The 11,487-nt window shown below is 59.1% G+C and overlaps 1 protein-coding gene across 1 annotated transcript; it reads left to right on the top strand.

Annotated features, from left to right (window-relative positions):
* The first annotated feature begins 295 nt into the window (after positions 1-295).
* CBX4 (chromobox 4) lies at positions 296-6,602 on the top strand. Its single transcript, XM_086356484.1, has 5 exons — positions 296-616; positions 765-808; positions 1,957-2,022; positions 4,110-4,176; positions 4,423-6,602. The coding sequence occupies exons 1-5, from the start codon at positions 311-313 to the stop codon at positions 5,827-5,829; spliced, it is 1,890 nt and encodes a 629-aa protein (XP_086212610.1). The 5' UTR covers positions 296-310; the 3' UTR covers positions 5,830-6,602.
* Positions 6,603-11,487: the final 4,885 nt, after the last annotated feature.

Here is an 11,487-nt window from a genome sequence, read left to right as displayed (position 1 = left end):
CAGACCCTCGCGGCCCCGCCATGCTCTTCACCCCCGCCTCGGCCCCCCGCCGACACACCTCTCTCCGGCCCGGTCCCGTTCCCTCCCTCCAGCGTCCTTCTCCCAGGCTCTACGATCCCTCCCCCTGCACCTCCCCGACGCCCTCCTCCTCCTGGCCCCCTCCCGCGCCCTTCCTCCCCCCCGCCCCGCCCCGCCCGCCGCCCAGGCCCGGGGCCTCCGGTAGGCCGGGCTGCGCCAATCCCGGCCGCGGCCCGCCCCCTGACGCCGTACAGGGCCCGGCGAGGCCCCGCCCGCTGACGTCCGGATTTGCATGAGTTCTTGTGCAGCCGCGGCCCGGGCTCAGTTGTCTCAGCGAGCGCGAGCCGGGAGCTGGGGCGGGCGCGGGCAGCGGCGGGCGGCCGGGCTGTGCAGGACGAGTGGCGGCGGCGGCGGCGGCGGCGCGGGCGGCAGGGGCTCCTCGGCCGGGGCGGCAGCGGGGCGCCGGCGGGAGCCAGCAGCGTCTGCAGCCGCGCCGGCCGCCCGCGCCCCGGCGCGCTCCGGTTCGGCCATGGAGCTGCCAGCTGTTGGCGAGCACGTCTTCGCGGTGGAGAGCATCGAGAAGAAGCGGATCCGCAAGGTAGGGCGGCGCGGGGGCGGCGGCGAGGCGGCGGGGGAGCGGCAGCCGGAGCAGCCCGCGGGGAGGCGGGGAGGGGGGTGGGGAGGCTGCGGGCCGGGGCCGGGGATCCCGCGGAAGCTGATGGAGTGCTGTCTCTTCCCCCCCTCAGGGCAGAGTGGAGTATCTGGTGAAATGGAGAGGCTGGTCCCCCAAGTAAGTAGCGGCCGAGGGGCGGGGGAGCCTGGTGCCGAGGCGCGGGGCTCCCGGGCTCCGGACCAGCCGGGCTGGTGGGGTGGTGGGGGGGAGCGGACGGGAGGCGGGGTGGAGGTGGGGTGGAGGGAGGAGGGGGTGGGGAAGTCGGTGGCAGGCACTGGGGAAGCCGAGCCGCCGAGCTCGAGCCCGGCGCCCTGTGTTGTACTCCGCTCTCCGGGAAATGCCATCACTAATTTATGCACTAAAAGGAGCCGGAGGAGCTGGAGAGACGCGGGGCCGAGCCGGGGAGGCCGGCGGAGGGAGGGAGGGCGCAGGCACTGACTGATGTGCAGCAGAAAATGGCTCCTTTCCCCTTTCCCTCCACCGAACGGCTCCATATTGCAAAACCAAAAAAAAAAAAAAAATTAAAAAGCGACGAAAATGCAATTGTGTGCCTCTTCCCTCCTAGTGGTGCAGGGAGAGGAAGAAAAAAGGCAGAAAATGTTGGGAACTGTCACTGCGGCGCTTTTGGTGGGGAATTTTTTTTTTTTTTTTAATTTGAAATGCGAAGGCACCGGATGGAGACAGACGCGCAGGCACACGCACACACACTCTCTCTCACACACACACACACAGAGGCATATTTTTGTGTTGCTGAGTATTTGGGGGTAGCTTGCCCGTGACAGCGGGCTCCAGGGCCGTGAGGGGGTGTGGGGGGGCCGCGTGGCTGACGGTGATCGGATTAGGGGTCAAATAGAGAATGGCTGAAGCCCTCGCGGAGACTCGGGGCTGGGGAGAGGAGGAGGGGACTGCGACTTTGCATTTTGGCTGCTTTGCACGCAGGATTCCTGGTGAGCAAAGTGGCTTTGGAACATGTCGCAGTAACATGCTTAAAATTCTTGACAACTGCAAAATAAACTGCTAGTTTCATTTTCCTTACCCCTCCCCTTTCTTCCTGCCCTTGTGTGTTTATTTTGACTTGGGGAGGGTGTATCAGGGACCGTGTCAGGCCTGCAGAAATTTACTCTCCACCCCCCACGTCCACAGCTAAATAGCTTTCAGTTCATGAAGACAGAGTAGGGCCTTATGTCATTCCCCACCTGGAGGCCACAAAGCTGGCTCGGTTTTTTTTTTTTTACGCCGTGTCCCCCTCCCTTTTCCCTTGCAAGATATAACACGTGGGAACCCGAGGAGAACATCCTGGATCCCCGGCTGCTGATCGCCTTCCAGAACAGGTGAGCGTCCCCCAAGCACCCGCCGCCGGCAGCCGTGACCGTATATGGGAATGGGAGAGTGGGCCAGCGCTGCAACAGGACAGGGGGAAAGGGCCGGGAGGGGGATTGGCAGGAGTCCCCTCCCCCGGGTCTGAACAGGCACGACTGGGGCCTCGGCTCCTCTAACCAACGTCCTTGGCGGTTGCTGCAGCTTGGGGTGGGGGCGGGGCAGGCCCGGAGAAGGAGAGGCTTGTGTTTGGGGGAACTGCGGGAAGGGCGCTTGCGGGTGGCCCTACAGCTGCGCGGAGAAGTTGGGGCTGCGCCTCGGTTCCCTGCCGGCCCCCTCCCGTGGCTACCTTGGAGCCCCACCCCCGGAGCCTAGGTGTTGCTTTCCTGCTGCCACTGGCCGCTTGGCACGGGCAGCTCTCGGGGCAGCTCCAAGGGAGCTGGCATTGTGAAACCTCCGGACGTCACAGAACTGAACTTAACCTGTTGGGGACTGGAGAAAAGTTTACAAGACCTTAAGCCGGCACCCTCACTCCCCAGGGAGCTTGGGGTCGACCGGGGCCAGATTGTGTCTGGCACTGCGTGCCCTTCACATCTCCCACTAGGCTACTTGGTGGGTCTGGCCCCCATTCTCAGGGCAGGGGGAGCTTGGCCCACCGGTTGTGGGGTGGGCACTGCCTGGTGGTGGAGGGGTGGCTTCTGACGAGGGGTTCGTCGCGCGCACAGATGCTTGTCACGCTGCAGCTGCTGCAGCTGGATTCACCACCGGTGGCCGTGGTTCTCTGTTTCGGGAGGACAGAAGGGGGAAGGGCGATCGAGGAGGGGCGGAGCAGCAGGAGCCCGCGGAGCTGGGCCACACCGCGGCCTTCCATCCCCTCTCCCCCTTTTATTTTGCATTATTTCCTGTGGCGCGTTTGCCTCTAAAACTGTAAACTCTAGCCCCTTGGAAGGAGAGACCATCAGGGAAGTTGCTCTCCTGACGCAGGAGGGCGCCGAGAAGGGATCCTGCCCGGGTTCCACCTGGGAGTTCACCAGCCTGTAACCATGTCAGCGGCTGATGCCATGTTGCATAATGGGTCCCCGAAGATTTAAAACGCAGGCTGTTGCAATGCCATGCAACTTTGGAATCAGGCCCCAGCCGGGGCCCCAGGCATGACAGAATTCCTCTGGGTTAGCCCAAGGGTAGAGGGGTTGCCTAGGGTCTGGAATGGGCTGCAACTTTGGCCTACGCTGGAGAGGCACTCGCTTCTGCCATGGAGGGTTGGGCAGTGCTAGGACCACCCTCCCAACCTCGGATCATCCTCCACCAGGCTGCCAGCGAAAGCCAGACAGCTGTATTGACCAGCGCCACCGCCCACGGGCTTTATTAATAATTTGGAAATCAAGGGAAGCTGGGAACCCGGGCTTGTCGAGTAGGCGGTGCTTCTGTGCGTCTCCCCGCCCGGCAGCTCCGCCCCAGCCGTACCAGAGCTGGTTCACCTGGTGGCTGCGAACCTGGCCAGGCCCTGGCCTCGGTGTCCGGCCCCCGCCCCCAGCCCCTAATTGGCTCATTTGCCGCTGTGTAAACAAGGGCGCAGCCCCTCCCCCTGTTTAGTGCCTGGCCTTTAAGAAAACGAGTCCTCCCTTCTGCCGGCGGCACTCGTTATCTGAATCTTAATGAGGTCATTAGCATCCCGTGCCTCTGACGGGGAGGCACTCGGTTGACGCTCACCTCATTTGGACTTGGTTTTCATCCCCTGGACCCCCGAGCGCACTGCGTTTTGTGCAGGGCCATGGGCCCAAGGCTGTGGGCACCAGTGCCAAGCTGCCCAGTGTCAAGCTGCGGGCAAAGATTCAGGGCTGTGGGGGCCCCATTTCAGGTATGGACATCTGAGGTGGGAGAGCCCTTTGGAGAGGGCCCCTTGGGCAGATAAGGGTGGTGCTGCGGTAAAGTGGCACTCTGGAACCGGACTGAGGCGTCCAACTGACAGTAGAGGCAACCTTCTGCCCTGAGCCCTTGTTCCCTCTGGTTCTTGCTGGCTTCATGGCTCACCACAGTGGGGGCAGAGCCGGAGGGGAAGTAACTGAGGCTAACAGCCCTGCCCTCTGTTCCCTCTCCGCAGGGAACGGCAGGAGCAGCTGATGGGATACCGGAAGAGAGGGCCGAAGCCCAAACCGCTGGTGGTGCAGGTGAATACACTCCCGGGCCCCAGGGCCAACCACGACTTATTCCCTTGACGTTGCCACCTGAGGTGCCTCCAGGCTTGGAAGTCGGGGGGAGTTCCTCTGAAGCGCCCAATTCCATTTCATCTTGACTTCCCACACCCTTCCCCGACCTGGTAGGGGCTGGGACACTCCTGATGCTGGAGGCTTGCTCTGGGGCTGGTCTTATCCCTCCTCTTACCTCTCCCTCCATTCCCACCCCGTCCCCCCCAGGTACCTACCTTTGCCCGTCGTTCCAATGTGCTGACTGGACTCCAGGACTCCTCCGCTGACAACCGCGCCAAGTTGGAGCTGGGCGGTCAGGGCAAGGGCCAGGGGCACCAATACGAGCTCAACAGCAAGAAGCACCACCAGTACCAGCCGCACAGCAAGGAGCGAGCGGGCAAGCCCCCACCGCCAGGCAAGAGCGGTAAATACTACTACCAGCTCAACAGCAAAAAGCACCACCCCTACCAGCCGGACCCCAAAATGTATGACCTGCAGTACCAGGGCGGCCACAAGGAGGCGCCCAGTCCCACCTGCCCGGACCTAGGCTCCAAGAGCCACCCGCCCGATAAGTGGCCCCACGGCGGGGGAGCCAAGGGCTACCTGGGAGCCGTGAAGCCCCTGGCCGGTACGGCCGGGGCTCCAGGCAAGGGCTCCGAGAAGGGTCCCCCCAACGGGATGACGCCGGCCCCCAAGGAGGCAGTGACGGGCAATGGGATTGGGGGCAAGATGAAGATCGTCAAAAACAAGAACAAGAACGGCCGCATCGTGATCGTGATGAGCAAGTACATGGAGAACGGCATGCAGGCGGTGAAGATCAAGTCCGGGGAGGCAGCCGAGGGCGAGGCGCGTTCCCCCAGCCACAAGAAACGGGCTGCTGAGGAGCGTCACCCCCCGGCAGACAGGACTTTCAAAAAGGCCGCGGGGGCGGAGGAGAAGAAGGCGGAAACGCCCTCCAAGAGGAGGGAGGAGGAGGCGCCGGGGACCGGGGACCCGCAGTCCCAAGATGCCGGCTCTCGCAAGCTCTCCCCGACCAAGGAGGCCTTCAGCGAGCAGCCTCTGCAACTCACTACCAAGCCCGACCTGCTGGCCTGGGACCCGGCCCGCAGCACACACCCGCCCTCCCACCATCACCACCACCACCACCACCACCACCATCACCACGCCGTCGACCTAAATCTCTCCCATGCGCGCAAGCGCTGCCTCTCCGAGACCCACAGCGAGCGAGAACCCTGCAAGAAGCGTCTAACGGCGCGCAGCATCAGCACCCCCACCTGCCTGGGGGGCAGCCCCGCCGCGGAGCGCCCTGCGGACGTGCCCCCCGCCGCCGCCCTCCCGCAACCGGAGGTCATCCTGCTGGACTCAGACCTAGACGAACCCATAGACTTGCGCTGCGTCAAGACGCGCAGCGAGGCCGGGGAGCCGCCCAGCGCCCTGCCGGTGAAGCCTGAGGCGCCCGCGACCGCGGCGGTGGCTGCTGCGCCGGCAACAGCGGCCGAGAAGCCCCCGACCGAGGCCCAGGACGAACCCGAGGAGCCACTGAGCGAGTTCAAGCCCTTCTTTGGGAATATAATTATCACCGACGTCACCGCGAACTGCCTCACCGTCACGTTCAAGGAGTACGTGACGGTGTAGCCGAAGGGCGTCGGAAGAGGAAGCGCTTCACCCTCTGGGGCTTAACACCTGGGGCCTGGGGACGGACTTCTCTGCAACTGCGGGAGCTCCCGGCCCGGCCCCAGCGCGAAAACGGCCGAAGCCGCGGCAACCGCGTCCCTCTGCCGGGTCTTGGCTGGAGCGCCCGGCCCACACTGGCACCTTCCACGCCGTGCCTGCGGGTCTCGCCCTCATCTGCCGCACCCCCTCCTCTCGTGGACCTCCGGGACTGACAGGGCAGCCACTCGCGGCGGTCTAAGAGTTATAGTATTATATTTTAACCGTGCTAACTTGTCAAGTGCAGACTTTACTCCCGTTTGTACGTGGTGTTATATTGAAATGTATTGTTTGAGCTCAAAAGGCCCACCACCCCCTTCGGGCTGATATATATATATTTATTTGTAGGTATTTATATATTGAAATATAAAAACCTAGATTTATGGAGTTTCTTCTAGATCATGTTATATTCTATATCAGACGAACTATTTTCTGTTGGCCTTTCTACCCGTTCATTCAGTATTTCGGTTGATTTCATTTCCTCCCCTTCCAGGAACTGCAATACCAGTAACCTTGGTATATATTTTTTGATACTGTACACATGGATGTGTTGTTTCTATGTGCAAAACAAAAAAAAAAGTTTGTTAAAAGGCTAAACGAGCTCTCTAGAAACTGCTGCTACTAGAAATGTCTAAACTATAAGCTTCCAATTATTACCTGCTTGAATGTAAATATTAAATGGAGATGTTGAAGGTGCACTTTCGCTGTTTGAGATTAGCTAAGAGGGAACGTCAGAGACGGGGGGAGGGGGGTGTGGGCGGCGGCTGGACCCCCTCTCCGCACCCTACTTCCGCCTTAGGTCGGGCGGGGGGCGGGGGTTGGGGTGGGAGGACCTATCGCATCCTGCGATAAACTTTTGCAAAAGCAAAGTGAACTGGTTTCACGAGCAGAGGCGCCCGCACCCGGGGAGTGACCCCGCTCCCCGGAAGTCGAGAGGCTCTCCAAAGGAGAGGGGAATTCCTGCGGGGGGGCTGTGCTGGCGTCGCCCCCGCTCTCAAGAGTTTTCGGGCCTTGGCTGCCCACCGCGAGGGCAAACTCGGGATCTGCATAGTGGGGGGAGGGTTGCACGGGTGCTTGAGCTGCACCGAGACGTGGGTGGGGCTAACCCCCAACCCCCGCGCCAAGCCCACCCGGCACCTGCTGATTTTTGCCCCTCACCCCCCAGGACGCAACACACCCTGGCGCTGGCCCTGGTGCGGCAGGGGTGTTCCTTCCTAATAATCCCTGCCCGGTAGGGCAGGTTCCGCAAGGAGGGGACCTTCCCACCCTCTCCAGCGTCCCTCGCTGCCATCGCTGGCCCCGCCCCACCGAGGAAGCTGCCGAGGCTCTTTCTCTGCCAGGCTCTCTCCCCGGAAACCACCAGGCCAGAAGCCGCGACTGGAGGCGCCGCGAACGCGGCCAGGGCAGGGGGCGGGGGGCTTCCCGCGAGGTGGATGGGTTGTGGGAGGGGGAAAAGGCCTGCGAGAGCAAGGCCTTGCCGTTCCCCGATTCCTGAGTGAGCAGGGAAATGTGGGACCCCATCTCACCCATCCTGCTTTGCTTTGGGTGGCTAGGCAGTGGCCCCTGGTTTCCCCACGCAGGAAGGGGTTAAGGGTCCCCAGGGAACGAGGGGAATGGGCCGAACTCGAACTCCGAGGTGCAGCTCCCCCAGGCCAGGAAGCCGAGACCCGGGACTGCTGCGGCCGGCCTTGGCCAGCTTTCTGCAGACGCAGCGATCTTCCTCCTGGCTGGGGTGGCCCGAGCAGGGCCAGGGGCCACGGGACTGAGGGCCTGGTAGGCGCGAGGCTGTTGCTGGCCCCCAAGTCCCTTGCCTGCCAGCCTGGGACTGAAGAGCCTAGCCTCTGCTGGCCGCCAGGGCGGAAGAGGTCAACGCGGTTCATAATGGGGGGGTGGGGGGGTGGGTGGAGAGGTGGCGAGAGAGCACAGTGTTGGGAAGGCCAGGAGAAGAGATAGAAGGCCAGGAGGGCGGGAGGCCTGAATGCGGACAGTGTGGCCAGTGTTGGCTGCAGGCCACCAAGCGGCTGGAGGTGGGGGAGGGGAGCCTAGCGGGGGGGAGGGGAGGGAAGGAAGGGAAGCTCTGAAAAAAACAAACCGTTGGGAGTTTCTAGCCCTGGCTTTTGTGAATTGTCCCTCCCACTGTCCCCATCACCCCAGTCCCCTTTAGAGTGAGTTAAACGCTCCCCCTCCCCCTTCTACGTAATGAATGCCCTTTGCCACCCTGGGAGTGGAGGGAGGGGTAATCTTGACTGCTCCTGGCAAACTGCCTGCTCAGCACTAGAATTGGGCCTGTCCTTCACTGACTGGTACACAAAGGCACATGCCAGGCGTGGATTTTGTCTCCCTGTTTTTCTTGTAGAAGAGAACAAAAATTCGGAGTAAGAAGGGGAACCCCTTGTTCAGGTCTGCACAGGTGGTGACTTGGGAGTGAGCCTTAGCCCCTAGGGGTGCCCCTCCTGCCGAGTGGGTGGCCTTTGCGAAGCTGAGCCTGGGCAACAGGGGAGGGGAGGTAGAGGATGGCACTGTTGGTGAGTAGAGAAGGAAACTGCTCCACTACCATTTGCAGAAAGGTGTGGCTTGCAGGTGGCTTGAGGCCTTGAAAACTGGGCCCGGTGGTGGACCTCCTGGGGGAGATCTTTGAGCAGGATGGTCCTTGGAACAGCTTGGAACCTAAGTTCAGAAGACCAGCAATAGGACAGAGGCAAATGGATAGGTCAGGAGGGGCAGCAAGATGCCCAACTGGCAGAGACTCAAGAGTGTCCCCAGGAGGGACAGGACTCTTGTTGGCTGGGGCCACTTAAGCATCTTGTTCCAATCAGACCCCACAGAGGTCAAGTGTCCCTGTGGGATGAGAGTCTGAGGTTCTGATGGCTAAACAGCTTGTCCAGCTCACCTGGCCACTGCCCAGTTCTGTACTGACTCTAGAATCAATCAGGTGGTCTGCTGTCACCCTGCAGAGAGGTACACCACAGCAACTCGCCCCTCCCTGACTTCTCAGACATAGACCTGTCCAAGGCTCAGGAACACTCAAATAGGGCCAGGGGCCCTGGCATCGGGACAGGGGAGGAGAGCCCAGTAGCCCAGATGTAGGCTTTGTGACAGATCTTTGTCACAGATGTAGGCTGCTTCTTCCTAATGGAGGGCAGAGATGTTTGTCAATGCCCAACTTTCACAAGCAAGGGGTCCTAAGCCCTCACTTTTCCTAAACCCTCACTTTGAGTCCAAGTTCAGATGATTCTGGGATCTTAACCTTGCACACTAGGAAACCCAGAGTTCTATCTTTTCTCCAAACAAACCTTTGGGGCTGAGCCTTGAGCATAGAGCTGAAGCTGACTCCTTGCAAAGAGAGAAGCACTTGTGTATCCACAAGTCAGATTCAGATGCCTTCTAACGACTTCTGGCTGAGAGCCTCGGCTTGACCAAAGAATAGATACCCAGTGATGTTTACCTCTGAACTGACTGCTATGTCTCCCTCCCCTCGCCCCCACGCCCTCTATAACCCAGTGTACACCACCAGCCCTTTGCATTGTGCCCTCACCACCAGCTTGGTAGATAACCCATTGACCTGGAAACTCAGCCTCAGCCTCTCCAGCTTTATCCTGGTTCACCAAGGCTGGCATTGGGACAGGAGAGAGATAAGAGCTGTGCCTGCATTTGTACAGAACCAAATCCTGATGCTTTTTTAATCAAGTTGCTTCTATGGTTCCATGTTATGTTTGCAGCTCATCTGAGAAGGCGAAGACTCTAAAGAGGAAATAGTACTAAGGGCGGATATTCTCGGATGCAAGTGTCCATTTCCTGTGGCCATAGTTCAGATGCACCCCCGCCCCCTGCACCCTCCTTTTCCTCTCTTCCCCTTGCAGTTGCTGTTAACAGCTAACATGGAATGAGTGCCCACCACCTGTGGGGGGTACTTCAGGAGGTCATCTCATTTAATTCACACAGTCTCCCATAAGCTAGGTCCCATCACTGTCCCTGTCTCACGGATGGTAAAATGAAGGCTTAGAGGCTCAAGTAACCAGTCCAAGGTCAAACATCCAATAAACAGGGGAACAGGAGCTCTGGGCTAGCCTTGTCTGTGTCTGCAGGGGCTATGCTCCCAGCTTCCAGGGTTCTGTGGGTTCTTCAGAGGTGAGTTCAGGTCTCATCCTCTCCCTGAGGTTGTTCTAGATTATTCCAGCCTTTACCAGGGCCCACTGTGCCTGAACTCCTGCAGTAATTACTGCACCCCCACCAACTCATCAATCAACTGCTACAACATCCATGTGTGCACGTGCCTCCATTCTCCAACTGGACAAAGCCCTGCCCATCTGGAAGGCAGCGGACATGTCTTGGGTATTTCATGCAGTCCCACAGTGTGCTCAGTTCCCAGATAAATACCTCGGAACCAGATGCCTTGTGTGTGTGTGTTTTGTCCTGTGTGTATGTGTTTGTGTGTGTGAGAGAGAGAGATGGGACTTTCAGATAGTGATGCTGATCACTGCACTGCAAGCTAGTAGCAGCAGACACAAGGAAGGCCCCGTGTCACCCCCAGGGGCTCAACCCCCATGACCACAGAGCTGCACAGCAGAGACTGGGGACTCAGGCTGCTCCCTTCTGCCCAGCCACCGGCGGGCAGCAGACACTTGGGCACTGAGCTGCTCCAGGGTTCCACCGCCCCCTCACTTCTCACCTGATCCATCTGTGTGAGTTTCAGGAGACTCCAGGTAATTATGTGGTAATTGAATTTAGGGAAACAGACCATAAGGATAATTCTGGAGTCAGTTCCAGAAGACTCCTGGTTTAATTTCCATATTTAGCTAGTGGTACACTTTATACGGTTCCTGATAGCCCAGCAACCACCTTAAGTATTTAGTTTTAACATGAGGTTCAGAATAGTATAGATATGGGCATGTTACTCCAAAACATGCAGAGTTAGCAACAAGCAGAAGACACAGTATGCACCCCTTTTTAATTTTCATATATGGTCTTCATATAAGCTGGGTGGATAAAACCTGACACAGTAAAAAACTCACCAAATGCTGCCTGTAATTATTATTTCACTTAATCAATGATCTGCAAGTTGTAGGGGCAAAGAGCTGCCATTACCAATGGATGTCCAAGGCTTGTGTGCATGCCTGCATGAGTGTGCATGTAGGTGTGCATTTATGACCAGGGAGAGAAGTAGCGATGCAGCCTGTACCAGCAGGAACGCCTCTCCTTTGCTGCCTGAACGAAGGATCCTTTCAAGCGCACCCTGAAGTTTAATATTGCCAACACTGGCCCTGACTCCTTTCAACCTGCGCCAGGTGTAATGTAAACCTCCCTGCATTTCCTCCCTTTCCTGTTTCATCTGAGAAATTCTTCACTAATTCCATGGTATCTGGTTTCTCATTGTTTTCTCTGCTTTAGACAGCCCCTTGGGGTGGCTTTAGGAAGGTGTGCTTAATGCTCTCAGCCTTCCAAAGTGACACCAGCACTTCCCTCACGACCACTACCATCCTCCAAAATCTCTTCCAAGGGATGTCTCTGGTTGTCAGGGCAAAATAAGCCATAATGCCTTGGGGAGATGAGCAAGCACCTGTCACAAAATCAGAGGATGGTCAT

The sequence above is a fragment of the Bos grunniens genome, chromosome 19, assembly GCF_055505025.1.
Source record: "Bos grunniens cultivar Pamir isolate PY7600 chromosome 19, Bosgru_T2T1.0, whole genome shotgun sequence".
Taxonomy (NCBI): domain Eukaryota; kingdom Metazoa; phylum Chordata; class Mammalia; order Artiodactyla; family Bovidae; genus Bos; species Bos grunniens.
Note: the sequence above shows the minus strand (reverse complement) of the source record. Positions and strands in the feature narration are given on the sequence as shown.